A 23,390-nucleotide genomic window follows, 5' to 3' on the forward strand; every position below is an offset into this window, starting at 1 on the left:
GCTTTAAGCTATAGTGGCTAATTCTTTAATGGAAGTGCATCTCTCTTGAGCTTGTTGCTGTTGTCCGGACACTGATATCACCCTGCAGCAAAGCCACTACTGTGGGAAAATACAATCAATTATATGCGCATTGTTGAAGCTCTGTGCAGGAATTATGGAAATGATTCGGTCAATTAAGCCATCAAAGATGGCTTGCTTTATCATCACCCGAGCAAAGTTCACCGCAATAGGCATCAGAAAGAGATTGGTGCAATCTGGTGCAGTTAAGGGTGTTGCCAGCTTTCTCCAGATGCACATTTATAAGATTCCAGTCACAGAAAACAGCTTTTTGTGCAGCGGTAGAATGGAGAAATTAAATTAGATAGACGTACAGAGAAATGAGTAAGTATTTGAGAGATGAGAGACAAAGAGACAAAAAGAGACTGATAAGTGTTAATCTTGTCAGCAACATTATTAATGGAAATGTTTGTTAAAGTTTTATATATTTGTCAATGATAATGAAGATGAGATGACAAAGATGCTTAATGACAATTTAATCAGTTTAATTAAAACATGCTTAAAATATGATGAGGGAAAGATGACTACGATATTAATGCAGCAAATGGTTTTAGAAGAAGATGCATGCAGAAAGAACTGGTTGATAAGATCTAATTATAGTATGTTGAAAGAGCTGAACAGCAGTGTGTGTGTGTGTGTGTGTGTGTGTGTGTGTGTGTGTGTGTGTGTGTGTGTGTGTGTGTGTGCGTGTGTGTGTGTGTGTGTGTGTGTATTTAACAGATAATGAAGCAAGCTGACAGACAAACTTGAGTGCTAGTCAGAATGAGCAAGTTGTTGTTGCCATAACACGTTACACTTCAGAAATATTCTGAAAAGTTTCTAAAGCGGAAGATTAATAACAGTCTTTAATGCATGAAGAACACATTTGATCTTAACTAATTACATAAAATGTTTTACTTATATAAATATATTACATAATTGCAAATGAATATGAACAATTATTATATACTGTATATTTCAGCCTACAATCTAACAAAAATTTGACTACACATTACTGAAATGTAAAACATTTTTTGTTTAATGTATACTAAAAGAAATTAAAATGTAGAATATTATAAAGAATATTAAAATGTTGTGTATATATATATATATATATATATATATATTTTTTTTTTATACACACACACACACACACACATATACATATACATATACATATATATGTATATGTATATGTATATGTATATGTATATGTGTGTGTGTGTGTGTATAAAATATTTATTTAATGTAAAGTAATTTAATGTACAGTAGATTAGAGTTAGATCGGAGTAAACTGGACAAAATTAATGAATATGAAATGAAGAAAAATTGGGGAATTTTTGAGGGGATTGTTGTTTGCTTAAAGTGTGGATTAGTAAAATGTTGTTTTATTTAAAAAATAATGATAAATGATAATTCTATGTACTGTATATTTCAGTCCAAATTAATGAATATGACACGACAAAAGGCTACATTTTTAGGACAAAAAAAGAGGAAAAAAACACTGAAATTGAACCCCACCGACAGATGTAGACAGGGTGAGTTAGGGTGAGCAAAAGAAAAAAAAGTTCTCTGAGCAAGCCATTACATTCACAGTTGGCCCTGCCCAGCTATCTGAGGTGAAATAAACTCAGTGCATAAATCCATAACCACCCAGCTACTCTCAGGGCTTGACTTACTTGAACAAAGCATTGAAAGGAAAACAAACGCCCCAGAATAACATCTGCCCTAATTTCCTGTTATGTCTACAAGGGTCCTAATGGGCTCTTATAGTGACTAAACTTAGCGTGTAACCTCTGCACCTGATAGTTCTGCAAACAGAGTTTTACCCTACAGCGTTCATTTTGTTTAGAGAGGAGATAGGATGTGCTACAAGCGGGTTCAAACAGCCAAGTCATTATAGACTTCACTTTTATTTCCCACAGCCACACCTGCTTGATTTTGCACGGTTGGCATGTCGTTCATTTTGATTCCCATGTCAGTATTTGTTTCATTACCCCATCCGCTGCCTGCTTTTAGATTTCATGAGGTGTAGTGTTGCGAGCAGAAAAATTCTAACATGCATTTATGGCGAAGGTTCCATCGGCTTGCGGGAACTCACCACGAGCAATCCTGAATAATGTATGATGCCTCTGAGCCAACTCATCCTGTTTATCATGATTGTTGAACATACATTTCCCTAATCCCTGTGGCAACCATAGCTCCTGTGCACTGCAGTATTCCAACAGGGAGGGCCTGCGGCTCCAGCATGGGATTGCTGACTCTCTGGATGTCACCTTGCAAGCTAAACTCAAAGAAGTTCAAAATTCAGGGAGAGTGTATTCAGATGTAGGCAGATTAGACCATTTGCATGTCTGTGAATGTGAGATGGAGGCGTGGCCTAGTAGTGATTAACAAATGCACTATGAAATGTTGAGGACCTATGCAGGTGATGCAAATCTGCGTCTGGCATTTCCTTAAACTGCTCTTCCCTGCAGCATTTCCAGTTCTTTTTCTGTTATCCCTATCAGTTAAAGGGCAAAAAGTCTAACAATAATAATAATAATAACAGTAAAAGGTTATTCTGGGGGCCATCACTTTACAAACTATTGTAGAGCATGCTATATGTCTCCAGTAAAGATGACAATCATGTTAAATAATGATTTACTTTGTTAAAATGTTATCAAATTATGTAAATATAAGTATGTGAAAATTGTCATTTTGCATATCAAGGATACATGAAATGCAATTTCATGAAATTAGCTTTAGCAAGTCAGACTTTTATGTCAGCACAGACAGAAATGTATTTAAAAAAAAATCTTTATCATTCAGCAAATATTGCTGTACTGTATGTGATACAACTAAAACCATAAAATGGCATTACTATATTTTATTTCAGCTAGTTGCCAAAGTAGCATTTCATGTTTTAATTTAGTTTAAGTACTAAAATAACTACAACTAAAACTCAAGAAAAAAAAGTCATAAATAATAATAATAATAATAATAATAATAACACACACACACACACAACAAAGTTACTAAATCTAAAATTATTCCAACTAGCTGACAAGACAACATCTCTAATTTTCATTTAGTAGTTGAATTACTAATAGAACTAAAACTAGATAAACTAAAACTAAAAAACTAAATAGACATATTAAAAAAAACACAAAACAAAATTCCTATAACTGAAATAAAAACAAAAAATATTAAATCTTATTCAAAAATAAATTAAATAATAATTAACATAAAATAAAATTATATCGATGATACTAGAAAAACACTGGAAAGTGATTTATGGATTGGCACATCATGTAATTTAGGCCAGTTTTATTTTATTTATTTATTTTGTTTTGTCTGAGATAGAGTAGAAAAAGTGCTTCATGTGAGATTATGAATCATAATCAGAATCAGAATCAGAATGAGCTTTATTACCAGGTATGTTTACACCTACAAGGAATTTATTTTCATGACAGAAGCTCCGCAGTGCAACAGAATGACAGCGACAGAACAAAAAACACATTTTAAAAGAATAAAAAAAAAATACAAAAATACAAATAAGTAGGTATTATGTGGTTATGTGGGAGCTTGATGGAAAGGAGACAAACGGATGAGGTATATATTCCTGCGTAGCTGTGAGTGTCTCCATTTTCATGGCTGATTCTGCATATCAGAGCTGAGCTGGACGGCACAGAGCACTAAATGAAAGTAGCAACAGATGGAGGGGCAGATGGAGAGAGTGACCAGCCATGTACACTCCTTTCTACCTGTGGTCCTCCAGTTCCGTCTCTCTCATTACAGACCAGGAGAGCGGCACTTTGAGGAGATTTCGTGACTAGTCAGTGCTTGTTGTGACAAGATTTGCCTCTAATTGAGAGATCTGTGTCATCTATCTATCTATCTATCTATCTATCTATCTATCTATCTATCTATCTATCTATCTATCTATCTATCTATCTATCTATCTATCTATCTATAATAGAAACAATGAGTAAAACCCTTTTCATTTTAAATTATGTCCAGTTGCTATCATTTGTTATCAAATGGGTTGTCAAATATTTTTTTTAAAAATCAAGGTACAATTTTATATATTTTATATAATATATATTTTTATTATCAGTGTTTCTACAACTAAGGGAACTATAATACTTAGATTTCAGCTGTTTTTTTTCTTTTTTTTCTGTATGAAAGGTAAAATTGAAAAGCATTATTATCACCTGTTTGTGCTTCTCTTGACATTTTTTGTATTATAATCTGCCCAGATCAAGACTTTCAGTCTAAAATATAGAAAAATAAATAAATAAATAAATAAATAAAGTGATCTATACAAAGTGTGCGAATAATTTTTAACTACATTAATACAAAATATGAGAAATGAAACATTAAAAAAACCTTGGGGGGAAAAAAGTGGTAAATAGGTCTATTGTGAACAACATTTCTATTGTGCATTTATAATTTTTCAATTATGTGTTTTAAAGGTTTATAAAATACTATATGTAAAAAACTTTATTTTATTTTAAAAATTAACAAATTTCCACAATTATTTGATATGTTGTGGAAGTGGTATTATGACAGAAGTACTCATAAAACTTCCATAATATTGCTGTCCTACACTGTTGGGAATTGTTAGTAGATATATTAAAACAGTTAAGGAGAGTTATTTTAAGTCCACAGCATCCAAAAGTGCCTTTGACATCTTTTTCTAGTGTCTAAATTTATGAACGGTTGAGCTCCGTCGATCAGTCCCTCAATTCTGTCGTTTCCTATCCTCCCTCTGTTCCATCTCCATGCTGTTTTCTTAGCATGTTTCTTCATTTGAAATCTCTGCAGACCTCTCCGAGGCACAGAGAGCATCGCTTCCATCTTGTCCAGATTGGATGTGATGTGTGGGCTGTCGAGCGGTGCAGATGCCATACTGCTGCGCTCTCCCGCTGTGTGACTGCATAGTGCTGTCTGAGGAGGCAATGAGGGTCTTTCTGAACCACTGGCCATACCTCTCTTTTCATTATCCTCTCTCCTGGTGTGAGACTGCTGCACTTGAGACGAGAGGGGGGGCTCGTTTGTCAAGCTGTCATTGTTTTGAGGCTGCCTCCTCTGTGGAGCAGGCCTTGGTGGGGAAGGCTAGTTTGGGGTTTAGGGTTAAAGGCTACAGTGGGAGCTCCAGCTCGGAGTAGGTGGGCACCTGTTTTGTGGTGCATCCTAGTGGTTGTTAAAGTCGACATGATATGGTATTTGAGATCCTTCTGTTATTTTTAGATGTAACTTCTGTAACATAGGGTTATGGAAGCGTATGGGTAGCAATATTCAGTTTGGAATGTAATATGCAAAATGACAATGCAATATGTAAAATGGCAATGCATTTCTGTATTTACATTTACATTTTCCAATACATTTGTGCAACGTTTGGTGCAAAATGAAAATTAAATTGCATAATTTTCATTTGCCATTTCATACACCAGTTTTAATATGTAAAATGAATACTAATTTGAACGCTTTATAAGTTGCAAAATTAAAATGAAAATGTATTACAGAAATGATTAGATATGTAAAACATGTTCAAGCAAAAACTGTGGCAAAATTATCATTTAAATTCTATTTTTCTTAAATGCATTAACACTCACAGTCAAGACACTTACGATTGCATTTTCATTCAATGTCCCGCAATGAATGTAGCAAAATTCAATGTCCACATTGAAAATGCATTCCGAGCCGATCACGTGTCCGCCCCCTCCCACCAATGTCAATCACTGCGTGAACAAGGCGGGGCTTGCAGAAGGTCAAGAGACTCAAATCTCAAGAAGAGGATTCAAGTGAGAGAACATGGAAAAGACAGTTGGTCCGTGTACTTTTTGATCATTTCAGTTTATGGCTTCAATATTTCATTCGCACTTGTGGGCGGAGCTGAAATGCTGCTTTCATCTGATTGGTCGAATCGCTCCACCTTCAGCTCGGTCTTTTCATTCTTTCAGGCAGAATAAGAGTCAGTGCGAGTGAAGCACTGTAATGTCTGAAACTACACTCACTGTTAATTAGAGTAATATTTGAATCAGTTGATGCTGGCCACATAATTCTTAAATACTGTTTATTACTACATTTATTTGATAAAATCAGTGCAAGTAAAGCCACTAGTATTGTAAAATATTATTACAATTTAAAATAACTTCTTTTGATTTTAATATATTTTGAAATGCAATTTATTTATGTAATAGCAAAGCTGAATTTTCAGCAGCCATTACTCCAGTCTTCAGCATTTTACAATATTTTCTGAAGGACCATGTGACACTGAAGACATTATTATCGATGTTGAAAGCAGATGTGCTGCTTAATATTTTTGTGGAAATCATGATATTGTGCTATTTTTCTAGAATCTTTGATCCAAAGAACAGCATTTATTTGAAATAATAATAATATTTTTAATAAACTTTACTGTCATAAAATAAATAAAAAGGAATAAAAATATTAGTTTAGGGCTGCAACAAATAAAAATAAACAACTGAAATAAATATTAACTAAATAAAAAAAGGGCTGAAATTCTACATGCCATAAAAGTAATGGTATATTTATGTGCATATGACAACTATGCTTACAAATTAACTAACTAATTCTTCCTACTAATATAAATGAACAAGAAAATAAATAACAGTAATGCATTACTATGATAATGAGAAGTGAATTACTGCTTTGTGGTTCACATGGTTTGTACTTTTGTTTGTTATTCTGTAAGGTTTATCTTTTAAAATATTTTTTGAAGATAATTTATAGCATAATCTGCATGGATACATCCTGCAGTTTGTGCAGTGTTTGGAGGGAAACACTGGGCAGGAGGTAAGAATAGAAGTAGTAGAAGTGCATGTTGAAGAACATGGGCGAAAAGCTATGAAACATAAAGCTAACATTATGCATTCTTGCAGGCCTCTCAAAAATTGAGTACAGTTACATTGACAAAGCTGCTGTAAGGTGGAGCTTGTTGGGTAAATCAATGTTTTGCAAGAGTTGAGACACATAATACTCGTGCAACATGACTAGGGTATTTTTTGTCAATGGCAACATTGTCTCACGCACTCTCTCTTCCTCAGGGGGTGAATGTACATCGCTACACTGATTTGTATGCATGCTACCATACTTGTGTTCCTGTCTTCGTCTTGTTTACCGCTGTCTCTCTCTCTGTGTTTGCTCTCGGGCTCGGCAATGGTGTAACAGAAACAGGGGATGCTGAAATGAGACAGGCACCAAAATTACAGGAAGATCATGTGTCTGTGTGTGTGTGAAGAAGAGTTCAGCCTAATTGGTGATAGCCTGCAGCCTCGTCATCTCCAGAGCTTCCTCACAAGCGAGTGATGTCTCTGTACTGGTTCCATGCCAGATGTTGTCCTCTGGCTGAGAGGCCGGTCTTTGCACAGAGGCAGATGTGTCCGGCCTCCATTATCGTGCTTAATTATCTAGGCATATACACAGTACCAAGTGCCTCATCGGACCTATTTGGGTTTTTTTCTGCCTCTTTTGTCTCTATTTTTTAAACAAAAGTCTCATACTCAGCGCTTTTGTGGTTCTGTACCCCTTTTCCACCAAAAATGTGCTAGTGATCTGCAAACTACTTTTAGAATTGGCCCTTGTTTCTCCCCTAATAGCAGAACACAGATATAACTACTAGTGATTCAAAATTAGCATGTTAATGAATACGGTTAATATTTTTCATTTTAGCAGCATTAAAAATATTTAACACCGTCAACACAAGGGCGGAGCTAAGGTTGGCCAAGTGCTGCTTCTGTTGTTTTTTTTTTTTGTTTGTTTTTTTGACAAGTATTGCATTTATTTAGACGCAAAATGTCTTTACGACCACATCAAACGGGAGACTTTGACGCACACTCCAACTTCACCTCAGCGCCAGGCGTTAGTCAAACAAGTGCGGAAAAGGTACAGATGATGAGGAGCTTCAGAGGAACAACAGTGAGCTGCATTCAGATGACATGTTGTCAGGCCGTATGTCAGTAAAAAACAATTTTCCTGTCCTGTCAGCCGTTATACCGTGCTCGTAACCTGTGCTCTTCAAATGCAAACACAAACACAGTGACACACGCTGTATTATATTAAAGCACTACAACATATTAAAGCAAAATTAAACTATGAGCTTGCAATGTCGTAGTAATGTCATCAGTTAAGTAAGGAAGTTACCAAAAAAATGGCTATTAAAGCTGCCTTCAAACTGTGCATATAATTATTTGTCAAATGAGTCAGATTTAAGAACATGTCTCTAAAATGCGTTGGTTTTCAACCTGTCCTGTCCAGCACCGTCTCCCTAATCTAACAAACTCGATTCAGCTGGTCAGCTCATTACTAGAGCCTTATAGACCTGAAGTGGGTCAGAAAAGATAAAGAGTTGTGAGAAAATATGATGCATGTCAAACACTCATCATGTTCAGAAGATTTTGACGATTAATCATGATAAAATTCCCCACGGTTAGTATTACCGTTTCATCTTTTAATTATTATTAAAACCGTATTAGATGACCACGATTTGAACAATTCGCGACAAATAAATACTGTCCAGCATAAAACACAGTTTTAAGTAACTGTCCTATGTGTGCAGAGCACGAAGAGTAGTTTCAATTTGAGTGAAAACAGTTCAGAATAGCTGGGAGGTTTTAGAAGAGTGCTAAGGGAATTATACAAATGAATATATGAATTAATTAATTATATGGATGTCCCTTTGAAGATTCTGACTGTCTTCAGAAACAATTCCATGGCATTTTGTTTTCATCTTCGCTCCATGTAATACCTAAAGGAAATGTTCTTAATCGCAATACTGCTTTGTCCACGGAGGTTACGGTTACGGGAAACCACTCTAATTCAGCTTTTCCATAAGCGCCACCTAATGTTAGCAAGTGGATTTACAGAGAATTCTATTTACATTTAGCTTGTGTGCAGTTTCTGTCTGTCCAAAAATGGATGGAATTTGCAAGCTCTGCTGTAAATTTTGACCGGTTGATGAAAAACAAGCTTATGTGGATTCTACACATTTAAACAATTCAGATAAGTTATCAAGAATTATTTATGGAGCAGATAAAATACATATAATAATTTATTAAACAATTATCATTTTGACATATCTTTTCTTTATTCAAAGGCTGAATTGTGAGGCTTTTATTACTTTATTACCTTTTTATTAAACTTTTTCAAACTTTATTTGAACATTTACATTAGCTATTTCAACATGCTATTAAACTGTTGTCATCCAAGTTGTCAATTACTTTTTTAACATCTCCAGCACATTTTAAAAATACAGTGATAATACTGATAACCGTGATAAATTTGGTCACTATAATCGTGATAAGAATTACATAAGCTGCAGCTCCTAAAGCAATCAAAAAAACCTAATAACCAGCTGCTGTCATGTCTGTTTATCAAAGAACATAAGAACCTCTTAGAGACATCAGTAGTATTGGTTTCAGTAGCCGGGTTTCCATCCAATGTTGCAAATTTATCTTATGCACAAAATTGGAGTATCTCACAAAACATTTGCGAACAAGCACCGTTTCCAACCAACAAGTCAAAGAGAACAAAATCGTCACTTCCTGATAAACTGGCACTATACATCACTAAAAGTAGGAGAAGCTACTGAATATAGTAATTTACCGTCCCATAGCGCAAAGTCACATTATTTTTTGATGTGCTTGGAGGAATTTATTTGCAAAATGCATATCCATCTCGCATTATTTGCATTAACCTTATTTCGCAGAAGACAAACCACCTCAAGTCAGCGTTAAAACATTTTTGCGAATTAAGGCATTTTTATTCGAAATTCAGCATTTCCACCACTTAATTTTGATGGAAAACTTCAACATGTGCATAAAAGCAGGGTGAAGGAAACCCAGCTACTCATACTCACCTTCAGACATAAAAAAGATGACACTATTCAAAAAATATTCTGTCTTTATATTATTTATAAATTAATTTGAAGATTGAATGTGAAATTATTGTAATATAAAAGTATATTTAAAAACTTTAATTTTAGGTGGGATTAATAGTGATTAATTTCAGGAAAAAAATAATAATCGATTGACAGCACTAATAACTACTGTAATAATTACAACACAGTACTGTATTTGCCAAGTACCATTTTATACAATATTTGTAAATAATAGCCTGTAATTTTATTGTAACCATGGTTCTCACGCAATGTTATACAATTCAAGGTAACATTGCCTTGGGTAAAATAATATAGCTTCTGCATCCGGCTTCGGCACACTGTCAGTTGGCATGAGTCTCCTCCTCTCTTTCTGGTCTGTATATTTCTGATTGAGCAGCTGGTGAGATTATGCCAGTCGCTCTGAGACCTTGACTATCTCCCATTGCAAATGAGATGTCTTGAGATCCGGCCCACTAAATTGAATCGCTCAGTGAAATAATTGAGATACGAATAAACAGATTAAAGCAATGGACGGCGGTAAACGGTGCTTCAAAAGCCCCTCAGCAGGAATACATTATATGGTGTCTTGATAAATACTGCTTTGCAATAAAAAGAACAAATAAAATGTGGTTTATAATGAGTAATTTTTATGGCCTTTATCTTCTGGTTAGACTGAGCAGCTCTGTGCTACTGTTGTGCAATGCTGTAGAGAATTTCACTGTCTGGCTATAAAACATTTTAGTAACCAGTCATTCATCTGTCGCAATCAATACTAGGGTTTATGATCAGCCACAGAGCTGCTGTCATTGCCTACCACCTATTTTTTTGTGTGTGTTTTTCCTAAATTCTCTCTCCTCTTCTCTCTTTCAGATGCCACCATCCTCAGTTATGATGGCAGTAAGTTCATGAAGATCCATTTGCCAGTAGTGATGCACACAGAAGCAGAAGACGTGTCGTTGCGCTTCCGTTCCCAGCGTGCCTATGGTGTTCTCATGGCAACCACCTCCCGGAACTCAGCAGACACTCTGAGACTGGAGCTGGACGGAGGGCGTGTCCGACTCACTGTCAATCTAGGTACATCAGCCAATTGGATCGCTCACCTTAATAGTTAACACCACACATAGATATGAACAAGCATGGTATATTTTGGTTTCAGTTTGCAGGCATATTACTACACTATTTGTTTAATCTATTGTCTATGTTAATAAGATTTACAGTGTAAGAGTTCTTTTTGCCAATATTTCCCTTTATTATTCAGGTAACTCCTAAACGTTTACTTGCCTATGGGGACATATCATTGACTATTAGGCTATTGTTTTTATATACAGCTAATTATATATACTATAGACTATTAGACTATAACTATTATATTATATTAATTATATTACCGTTCAAAAGTTTGCAAGTTAATAAGACCACAGAAATGAATATTTGCATACTTCAAGGATGCATTAAATTGATCAAAGTGACAGTAAAGACAAATGATTCTATTATATTTCTTTGAACTTTGTACTGGCTTTGCCATCACAGGAATAAATTGCATTTTGAAGTATATTAAAATAGAACATTTGTTTTAAACCGTAACCGTATTTTATTGAATTTTGATCAAATAAATGCAGACTTGTTGAGCATAAGAGACTTCATTCAAAAACAAAAAATCTTAAGCTTTTGAACTATATTATATTATATTATATTATATTATATTATATTATATTATATTATATTATATTATATTATATTATATTATATTATATTATATTATATTATATTATATGTTAGATTTATATATTTTTTAAAAATGAGAACATTGCTGGGTGTTCCTAAACTGGGGCTTTGTCCAGTTTAGCTCATTTTGGGGTATACATTCATATGTACACACACATATACATTAAACATTTTGCAATCCTTGTGTGTTGAAGAGAAGGATGTAAAACCTTCAATTGCCAGAGTCTGCGGCCAAGCGCTCACTCCCAGATGAGCACGCTGTAGACTTTCCCTACCAGAGAGTGCACAGTCCCTACCTTATACTGATACACAATAGTCCTACTCCTGCATACTATAGACTCCCCGCTAGAGCATTACACGTGTCAGGAGTACTGACAAGCCATTGTTCCGCCCAGTACATTTCATTTACATTTCCCCAGAAGCCACTACACTTTCCTCCCTCGTTTGCACAGCTTAATATTATACAGTCTTGCTCCACTCATAAAGCACCACCTCTGCTTTTCACGAGTTCAAGCTAGTTCAGACTAAATAAATTTGAACATCAGTCGTTTAACTGTCCTCCCACATCATGCCAGGTATTTCTCATGCAAAACTGAGCTAAAAAAGTTCCTCTGCAGAAATGTGCAGAACCAAACATTCCTTTGCTAAGATAAATTGTCAGCCATTCCCATCTGGCAGTGTGACATACACTGTGCCATTAAACATGTCCTCTTGCATATAGCATGTCTAAAACCTTCCAGTAGTCCCGGCGGGCTCAAACCTACACACCTCCGCACACACAAACAGACACGCACCCACGCAAACACCAATCATTCCTTCTGTCCCAGAGGGTACTGCACTCCCTGTTAGGGTGGACACACGTTGCTCTCTGGCTGTTAGCTGCCACGATTTTCACTGTGGTTGACGACACGCGACGGGCTGCAGCCTCATGGGAAAAAGAGAGAGCTGGATTTGTGTAATGCTCTGAATTCCTCTCGGCCCTCCACTCCATCATAGAACACACTGAAGCATGGGACAGCCCGGACTGTGCACGAGAAATATCGATTCTCCATTCTAGAAAGACGCTTTGCAAAAGATAGTAATGGGAAAGGGGGGCCTCCTCCTAGGATTCAAGCAAGGTTTTATATTATACAGTACCAGCCAGAACAAAAGCCGTTGTATTTTACTGTTCAGTAAGGAGTCTCAGTGGTACTGTACTTTCCAGTGTTTTAAAGACAGTTCACCTTGAGTTTTTTTTTTTTTTTTTTTTTTTTTAGATTTAGGTTTTAAGTGTTAAGTCAAATTCCAATGGGAACATAGATGTTTGGAAAAGCAGTTAACATCTCGAATTTAAAGTGATATCAGGGCTCGATAGTAAGTGTGAGAGAGTTTTGGGCCACTTGACAGGCCAATTTTACATTCATTGATTTGTATGCCTTAAAACTTAACAGTTTGGTCTTATTTGAAGTAGCAAACATTGTTGTGACAAATTATCTTGATTTGTGACTACCATAATAATATCAAGCTTGCTAGTATTGAAATTGCATCTTCAGTAAGAATGATTATGATTTAATGATGGGTATACTGTAAATAATTTAAATTAGATTTTAAAAAATAATAATAATTTAGCATTTACTAAATCAAATAAAAAAAAATATTTTCTAGCATTTCATGTTTAGCACATAAAATAAATTTCTTGCAAATATAAACATGTAAAGTGATCTTTCTTTTGTCTTGGAGCCAGTGAAGTAGCGCAAGTAAAAACAATGTGAGAAAAATCCTTATTGTTGAGCCCTGAAGAAAATTTGTTTAAAAGCGGTATTAGTAGCGTTAATAATGAACGTGCTAGTATATACTGTCTTTAGGGAAATTACTGACAGATACTGTTCTCAGCAGATCTCAGTACTCAAGTACTGTTCTTTTTTTTTCTTTTTCTTTTTTTGTGCACACACACAAACTTTGCCCATACTAGCTTTCCTTGAAGCTTCACTGTGAGAGATTGCTATAAAACTATAAATTATTCCTATATTTATTCATGCACATGGGGTTCTTCTCACATGCAAGCAGGAAAAGTGAACCTCAAGTCAAGGGCTGTGAGTTTTTGGAGTGTTTTTATCTACAGGAGCATTTCTTAAATTCAGCTCTTCTCCCAAGGGTCTAAGGCTTTCTGTGGACACGCTCTGGTGCTCTGCTGCGACATGTCCAGAAACACAATTTTTTCCCCTGTTTCTTATCTTTTGGCCTCTTTCCCATTTCCAAATTCTTCAAATATGAGTCGTTCTTTAATTCCTCTGTTTTGGCTCATTAAAGGGAAATGCTTTAAAAAAAAAGTGCATATCAGAGCATCAGCAGCGCCATTGGCGAGGAAAGGCAGTTTCTCTGTCAAGATTCTCTCTCTTTTCTGCTTCCTGAGCCGCTTTCTGAGCTAACCCAGAGAGCAAATTAATCAATTACCTCTGAATATTCAGTAGTCCTGAGAGTAGTATGAAACTGGGTATAATCACATTTCAATTCATGCCAAATTTCCCTAATTCTAAATATATTATGGCACAGTGAAGGCATGAATATTATTTAGCGCAGACAGCGAGTCCATATCCACTCCACCTGGGGTTCATTATCAGCACACAGGAGGTAGAAAAGAAAGAGTATGTATCTGGTCAGTGAAACAGCACTTCTCCGTTCCACCTGGTTTGCGTGTCTGTCCCCAGTTTGTGGGCGATGTGTTGTAATGGATGTCTGCAGTCATAACCTTGAAGGCTGAATTTACATCTTGTCTGTTCTCCCCCATCTAGACTGTATCAGGATAAACTGTACTACCAGTAAGTGACTTATCCCCTCTCTTCCTCTTCTCTCTGCCTCTATGATGCTGAACCAAAGTGCCCTCTATAACTGTGCTGTTCATTTGTATGTATGTGCGTGCGCGTGTTTGCTTTCAGAAGTGTAAAACATTGCGGTTACGAGGCCTCTGTTTTGCGGCCAGCAGAACTTTGAGAGGTGTTTCCAAAGAGCAAGCTAGCTGTCAGGTACGGCTAGTTTTTGCCTGTGGGCTGCAGGAGCCTTCAGGCTCCCTGGCAGCCATTTTCTAGGAATGTGAGCTGATGGAGCTGACTGGAATGAGAGGAGAAGCGATTAAGTTTCTCACTCACAGATCACACTCCAGCTCATGCCGTTTCCAATAACCCTCACAAAGATCATTTCTTCAGAGAGCCTCTCTTCAAATCCCTCCTCAGCCCCGAGCTTGAGAGCCATTGTCTGCCTTTTTGTTGCTTCATGGTCACTGCAGAAGGAGAGACCATCAGGAAGTATTAGTTTTTTGGCGGGAAGAGAAAAATGTAGCTATTTTTTGAGAATCATTAGGTTGATCCATGCCTATATGTATTTATTTCCTTTTTTTGCAACAAAATAATTTGATTATAGAATCTTAACCGGGTCTTTTTCATACACTAATGGCATACATAGAGCACAGCTGTTAGACTCATGATAAAAGTAGTCCATATGGTGTATGCTATATTCTAATTCTTCTGAAGTCATACAATATTTCAATAAAATTATGCAGTGTCAGTCTTCCTCTACAGTGAGCTGTTGATTGGAAAACTGTTATGACTGGATCATTGAATCAAATTTGATTAATAAATCAAACTACTTTAAAAGAGACAATCATGTACTGATTCAGTTTACTGACTAGTCAAGGTCTCTTTTTTTTGGAGCTTAACAGATGTTAACGGCATATTAAAGGCAGGGTAGGTAATACGATGGAAGTCGTGGCCTAATGGTTAGAGAGTCGGACTCCCAATTGAAAGGTTGTGAGTTCGAGTCCCGGGCCGGCAGGAATTGTGGGTGGGGGGAGTGCATGTACAGTTCTCTCTCCACCCTCAATACCACGACTTAGGTGCCCTTGAGCAAGGCATCGAACCCCCAACTGCTCCCCGGGCGCCGCAGCATAAATGGCTGCCCACTGCTCCGGGTGTGTGCTCACAGTGTGTGTGTGTGTTCACTGCTCTGTGTGTGTGCATTTCGGATGGGTTAAATGCAGAGCACAAATTCTGAGTATGGGTCACCATACTTGGCTGAATGTCACTTCACTTCACTAATACATGTATAAACAACTTTCTTCCAAATTTGTTTAAACTTTCTATATATATCAATGCATAATTAAAATGTAAGTACTCTGATAAAAAGAGTATAAAAATCGAGTGACTCTAGACCGTTTAATCTGTATTAAACACAGCTCATTATTTCCATTTCGGGACGAAACATAGGATTGGCTTAGGCGACTGTCACTCTCTCGCAACCATGGCAACCACCCTTTTGCCACACATGACCTGCCCACTTGAGCGCGCACGTTTGATTTGAGGAATTGAACAGGCACGGATCCTAGGAATAGCAAAACAATGGCAGAGAAACAGCAAGCAAAATTCACAGTACCAGCCTATGCAGTTAGTGAAGGCAAACCAGGCAAAAAAAGGAAGACAGTAACAGTACAAGAAAAGGCAATGAACAAAAAGTCTTTGGATAAACAAAGAAATAAAACGCGAGTTAAAACCGGCGTGGCTTTCCAGCGATGGCAAGAACTGAGGGAACTCAAGGGGCTGAAAAGTGACTCCTTGATGGCTTTATTTCTGCTGGACAGGTAAATCTTTCTTTTTGTATTTTGATCATACATATTTTTTTTCATGAAGCATGTGTCATTAGCACACGTAGCTGCGTAATATAGCTAACATAACATTACTTAGCGAGCCATAGTAGAGGCTTTGGAAGGAGCCCAGAAGGGAGGGGATGGAGTGAATGGAAATAATGAGCTGTCTTTAAAACAGTCGTGAGAGGTCTACAGTCACTCGATTTTTATACTTTCTTTTTCAGAGTACTTACATTTTAATTATGTATTGATATATAAATAAAGTTTAAACAAATTTGGAAAAAAAGTTTTTTATACATTTTTTTACCTACCCTGCCTTTAAATGGCATAAACTATGGCATAACATTTTTATATAGGGGACTATATATTAATTTACCTCTTTTTTTTCTTCTTTCCTATGATTGACATGTATATTCTGTTTTTCACAGACTTTTTTTCCCTGGGGGAAATATATATGTATATAATGTAAATATAAAACAGCAGACAGGCTTATTGAAAGTGCAAATTCATTTTCTGCCAGCAGGAGGCACTTTAAGTGCAGCAGAAATAGGGGTTTCCATTGTAACGGCTATAATCAAAACAGCCCTGCGCTTATGAATTATTACTTTCTCAGACATTATGGGAAAGATTAAATTAAAATGACATCAAAACTTTTCTGAAGACAATCGGTTCCCTTTAAAAAAAAAAGATAAATTTATATAAAAACACCCGTGCAGTGTTTTAATTTTGAAACGTGCAGTGCTCATTATTATTCAACGAAGTCAAAGCATTTGTGAAAATCTATTTGTGGTGGTCAATTTGTTGATATTGTGGATGCCACAAATAAGTCAATGTATGTGAAACCCAGCTAAACATTTGCCTTTTGTTTTCCACTTAAAAAATAACAGCAGATTTGAATCAATGTGAGGATGAGTTAATTATGCCAGATTTCAGATGTGCTTCAGATGTGGTACTGGAAGAAGAACAAAAAGAGATGCAATGAGATAGATCGGTTTTCTCCATCTCTGCAGGCTTTGCCAGTCTATTTTTTCGCTCTTTTTTTGGTTGAAAACTCCAGCCTTCCCTTGCATTGATTCTCCAAAAGCCTCAGGCTAATTAATGGCAGTCTCTAAAGGCTCTTTCAAAGGAGTCTTTGTTAATTTTTGTGTTTGCTTGTTTCCGGTACGTATCTCTTTGCGTGACTCATCAGAGAATGTTATGTTCCCAAACTGCCATTGCTCATTCACATTCAAAGAATGAACGTAATGATCAGCAACCTCATCATCAAACTAATATGGTTCTGCATCCAAATTTGGCCTTTTACTGTTGCATAGTAACAAAAGCGAATTTGTTCATTCACAGAAGTAGGCGAGCCTGAGTTTCTTGTCCAATCAAGAGCATCCAGACATTTCAAGGATTTTACCTTTAATCACATCATCTGATAAAGTGTTTTGTCCATTGGTCTTACCAAGTATATATTGCTTGTGAGACTTTACAGGCTTTTGTGAGCGGATTATTGTTTTCTTATTTCATTTCGACCCTGATCTCTGTATATTGGCTAATTTGACAATAAGGCAGTCATCTGTGTTAACCTGAATGCCAAAGATAACAAAGCACCTGAGCTTTCTCAAGGGGCTTTGCCATATCCTTTTGTCTACTCCCTCTGCATATGAGGAACACAACAAACTCTGACACCGTAATCTTATAAACACTCCCGAATTAGAGTAAGCATTCTAAGATTTTTGCCACAATTTTGCTGTCTGAGACGAATTTTAAAGATTGTAAAATGTTTATTTTCAATTTTGTTGTCATAGGGCAAATTCTACAGACTTGAATCTCTTAGTGTGACATGCTGATTCTCAAATAAGATGTCAGACGGGACACAGTCTGCCCAGTCAATGACGTATATCGTAAAATCTGTTGATGTCACACAATCTGTCTTGGCTTTTCTCACTTGGCTCATAATCATACAGTCTGACAAGCTGCATTCATAGCTACAAAGGATTTACTGTACATGCCTCCATGCTTCCTAGATGTTTGTTTTTTGTTATTTGTCACATGATCCTTCTGTGATCATTCTTATATCTGATTTTACACTTAAGAAATATTTCCTCTTATTATCAATATTCAAAACCATTGTACAGCTTAATATTTTAGTGGAATTCTTTAATGAATAAAATGTTTAAATAACAGCATTTATTTAAAATTAAAATTTTTGAAACTTTATAAATGTCGGTGACATTTTACAATTAGGTTCATCAGTTAAGTAAGGGATAATGTACATCCATCAGGTTTTTATCACAGAATAAGCAGTTATTCTGCATATACACATGAAAGAGACTGCAGCTGGCCTCAACAATCTTCTCTTGCTGTGAGAGACAAAGGTGACTCCGTGTGTATTTAATCCTTCAAATATTTGATTACGCGTTGTGTCATGTATGCTTAGACCGATAAAGACTGTAACTCAACTACGCAATAACCTGCTATAGCTCAATTATAATGCTGATTGTAAATGTCCTTACTTAGACAGATGTACTGCAAATATGATACATTCTTAATTAAAAATAGCTAAACAGAGCATAACATAATTGAACAGAAGGTGTTATTATAGGCACATTAATGCCCATTAACCATAGATAATGTGCAAACTGAATGCATGTAAGATGTATCTGACTGGTCGGTATTTTTTAAAGCAGACATTGAGCTGCCAAGCCTCATATCAAAAGTGGAACTATATTTTCCAAAGACAGCACAGGTGAAATCCAAGAACACACCCTGTGTGAACTGCCCTTTGCACATTGACATGTCCCCCAACAGCAGATCGCATGAACAAATTCCAGTCTGATTATTTAATAACACCTTGCGATACTTCTCCACAGAAACGTGTTTACTGATGACAAGACATTTCGATGCATTCAGGACATCCTTTACCAGAATCAAGATATTCCTGTTAATTCAAAAAGACTTCATTTCTTTGAAACATCCTACTCCATAAATATGCAGCAGCGTTGCCATTTACTGAAGCAGTTGTTCATAAATATGAAGTGGCGATGCTCCTGTTTAATTTGTGATGCAGATAGAACGGCAGACAGGGTGAAAAGCGATGCAAGCCCTCCGAGCTTGAGCGAGCCACACCACTTTTTGTTTTGTTTGTTTGTCTGTATTTACTGATCTTTACATGGTGTGGCTGACTGTCTATATCTCACACATTGTGAGTTTGTCCTTTGAGAATAGTATTAAAAGCCAGTTTATTTAAACAGGTCCCACAGTTTCAGCCCTAATCTGCCCTAATTTCTGAGTGATGGAGTAGATGGAGTCACATCATGATGCCCCCTGTTCCATCACAGCCTCAGTATCCCAGTTTTCCTCAGTGATGTTCAGATCTGGGCAGGACGGATGACTTTGTTTGAACCACTGGGCATCGGACCCGAAACCTTTTATGTCACATGATTGGCTCTTTATATGATTTGTTCCTTCCTAATCAAGACCCAATTTTGTCTCCAAAAGCGAGCCATCAGGAGTCCCAGGGGTTCAAAGAGATACTCTGTCCTCTCAACAACTCAGCAGTCTGCACAGCAACGGCATCATTTGTGTACCAAATATATGTATTTTTACCCCGATGGGACTACATGCTGTTGATGTGGAAATAAAGTTACCAGAATATTCTCACTTGCATCTATTCCTTAGAGGGGAACAGTTGAAATGGGCACAAGCCATCAAGCAGTCACCTCTACGAAGCATAGTCTTGCTGATTGTGCTGGGTGTTTTGGCATCGAAGAAGCAAAACAGCTCTAGCTTGACGATGTGTGAAACACAAAGTTGCCGGGAGCTGTCAGGATCCTCCACATCTCCCTCACAGTTGGGCATCTACCCACACAGTAAGGAGCCTTGGGAGATAATTATACACAACTACATATGAACACAGAGGAAGCTGGAAAAGGTGTGAATGGTCCCATGAAAACCACAGGAACCAATTCCCCATCGATAGTGAAGAAGGAAACTCTGGTATGTCTGAAGAGTGGTTTGTCACCTGCCGGTACAGTTGGTACAGTAAGATCTTAACAATTCAGAAATGGAAAAGTTTCACAAGGTGGTCCCCTGCTGAGAGTTTACCTTTTAACACAACACACAGAAAACGAGTCTGACTCGGTGCGTTGCTTGTTTACATTCTGTTATTTCAATTCACCCAGAAAACAAATTGAGTAAGATGTTTTTCAGAGCTATTATGAACCCTTATGTCATTCATTTTGTTGTGTTTATTGATTTTTTTTTCCACTGAGGAGCTGAAAGAGAAAAACAGTATCTGTTTGATTCATGTGGTCAGTGAGATGATTTTTTATTTTTATTTTATTTTTAAGTAATGAATGCTTTTATTCATCAGGGGATGCATTAAATTGATTAAAAAGTGACTGTTAAGACATTTATAATGCTACAAAACATTTATATTTCTAGTAAATGCTGTTCTTTCAAACTTTCTGTTCATCAAGGAATAGGCCTACTGGACAAATTTATATGTTAAATCTTCCCGTTAGAACGTCAGAAACAGGGCATTGATGGCAGCCATTTAGTTTTTTCATAGGATGTTTATAGTTTTAAGTTGACTAAACCTTCAGAATACATGTGCTTTTATTTTCTTGTTCTGTTTTTCTTCTGCTATCCTTAATAAAATGTTGTTTTTATTTGTTTCTGTTTTTAAAAGTCATTCCTTTTCCACCTCACTCGGGAAGTGAAAAGAGAGCACCCTTTTTTCTGTTTGGTAAATGTAGGCGTCAGAAACAGGCCATGGATGGTGGCCATTTAGTTTTTCTAGCACATGTGGGCATTCATGGATTTTAAGTCAATCCAACCTTCAAAATAAATGAGCTTTTGTGGTGCTACAGTATTAGTCTTGTTGCATCTTTTTCAGTGTGAGTGTTGTTATGCTCAAGGACATGGCTTCTAATTGTCTGAATCTATGACAGAAAGACAGAATCAGGGATTCTGAGCAAAAGGAGATGTTTTATCCCGTGGGGAAACAGAAGCAGGGGTTTTACATGTTTGAACAGCCTGCTATTGTGCAGTCTCATCTCTCTCTTTTTGTATCCTCATTAATTATCTTTGTCAGCCATAGATACTCCTGTCATTAGTGCGTGTGTGTGTGTGCGTGTGCATGTGCGTGTGTGTGTGTGTGTGTGTGTGTGTTTATGAGCGTTGTTCCTCTTCTGACACAAAGAACAAGCCGTTGCCAATTAGGGACTCTGTCTACCCCTGGGTGACAGTGTGTTCAACTAAGAGCGTGCTGTCACATCAGCTCGTGGGTTGTTAATATGGTCTGAGTGTCAGCAGGATGAAAGATGTATATTTAGAAACTAGTGGGGTCATGATACGCTCATGGCTAAATCAGGCTATAGGTTGAGAGCAGCATTTTGGCTGGTTAGAGGTTTGCACTTCAGGAATCCAAATTTTCACCTTGGGTCTCTGACATTTAGAGTTGCACCATCGAAATGGTTCAGCTGTTCGGATTTTGATGACCTTTAAATTATTTTCTATAAAAACTGCTTCATACGACAGAATGAAATGTGAGGCGTATTGGTTTAAGGTTGGAGTTTTATATTGCGGTTATTTATAATGCCGTGATGTGAAAGTTAATGTTTTAACCTGCTGCGCTCTTTTAATAAACAGAAACACAGCCTGCTTCTCCCGGTTTGAATTATAATTTAACCTAGCAGTACCTTTTTTTTTCAGTAACCATAATAAAAAAAAAATTAAATCCATCACACACGGGTGGTTGCAGACAACTGAAATCTCTATGCTATTTTGTCACTTTTGACAGGATTTTGGCCCTGATCCATGGTTAATTGCAATGCTTAGTAAAAATAGAAAAATTGAGTTGTAACACATCCATATTTAAAAAATGCCAGTCGATCAAAGAGTTTGTAAAATGCCTTTAGCATTGCTGATTCGTCAGTGCCAGTAGAGCTGAATTACTGTGTCCTCAATATGAAGCCAACCTGCCTCAAAATGGCTGCCTGCACTTGTTTCACATGGGTATCGTTCTTAGCTGGATGAGCTAGATATGAATATATCTCATCTCTCCTGGATTTGTGTGTCTGTGTGTGCTCGTCTTGCTAGCCCTGTCCTGTCAGTGCTTTAGCCAGCCCCTGCCCGCCTCTGTCTTATTTAACTCTGCCCTCTCTCTCCACCCTGGGAGATGAGAATCAAAGTGACCGGACACACGCAACCATCTGCCCCAGTTCTATGGCAACGAGCTGCCCTCCCAGACAGAGAGAGATGCTTTTTGTCTTTGCTGCTTGTGAGTTTGTCTGAACACAACTTCCTAATAAAGGCATAGCAGCCCTGAACCTTTAGCTGTCTCTCCAGCTGTCCAATCACATGCTGTCACCTTTTCACATGCATCCTTTTGCAGCGATGGTCAGAGGTCTAAAACAATCACGTCATGTCTTGTATATCGCCGGAGGCTTAACAGTACTGCCCCTTTGTGTTACCTCTCAATGGACGCTTTTTCTTTATCTTAGATCTGCAAAGATTCCTTTAGGGGTCGCTGTTGCATAGTCTGAAACCTTACGTGCTGCTGCTTTTCTTGCCATTAGAGCTGGCTCATAGCCGGCCGATCTGGATTCATAATTGAGAGCAGGGAGGGATAGAAAATCGATTGGGAGCCTGGCAGTTTTTTAATGGCGACTCTTTTTACCTGTTATCAAGTGAGATGGGCTGCAGTGGCCTCTGACAATGACACGCTGTAGTTTGCAGCAGTTTGACTGATTAGGAGAGACAACGACGTGTCAAAGAGAGGCAGAGCGGCTGAAATCACAAAGCCTGCAGGCTCCTCTTTACGCGCTCTGATCATCTAGTGGGAGCTCGATTGGAGCCTGGAGGTCCAGGGGCCCCCGTCAAACTCGCTGCACACGCACACGGGATAAGAGGGGGCTCTACAGGCGAGAAATTGCTTTCTCGAATCGAGTTTACAGTCTGTATAGGTTTTTGGATGCATTTCCTAAACCACTCAGGAATTGTAAGAACGTGAGACGCATATGTAGCTGAACATCTCGACTGACATCACACATGCAGACCGGTCCCTCAAGAAGGGCCTTTGTAAAAACAGTTACATGGCTCCATCTAGTGGTGGAAAGGGGATCATTCTTTTCACTG

General features: G+C 37.3%; 2 protein-coding genes across 18 annotated transcripts in view; both read left to right on the forward strand.

Annotated features, from left to right (window-relative positions):
* The window catches only part of nrxn1a (neurexin 1a), a 182,741-nt gene that overhangs the window by 86,170 nt on the left and 73,181 nt on the right, over window positions 1-23,390 (forward strand). For 13 of the 17 annotated variants that reach the window (XM_059530949.1, XM_059530936.1, XM_059530938.1 and 10 more), the window contains 2 exons: window positions 10,793-10,996; window positions 14,419-14,445. In XM_059530949.1, coding sequence (XP_059386932.1) covers window positions 10,793-10,996; window positions 14,419-14,445 — 231 coding nt within the window. The remainder of the gene's footprint in view (window positions 1-10,792; window positions 10,997-14,418; window positions 14,446-23,390) is intronic. The other 4 variants (XM_059530944.1, XM_059530948.1, XM_059530953.1 and 1 more) reach the window with 1 other exon arrangement.
* LOC132121496 (phosphatidylinositol-glycan biosynthesis class F protein-like) overlaps window positions 1-23,390 on the forward strand; it is a 358,018-nt gene that overhangs the window by 41,549 nt on the left and 293,079 nt on the right. The window lies entirely within an intron of this gene.

Source organism: Carassius carassius, chromosome 39, assembly GCF_963082965.1.
Source record: "Carassius carassius chromosome 39, fCarCar2.1, whole genome shotgun sequence".
NCBI classification, from domain to species: domain Eukaryota; kingdom Metazoa; phylum Chordata; class Actinopteri; order Cypriniformes; family Cyprinidae; genus Carassius; species Carassius carassius.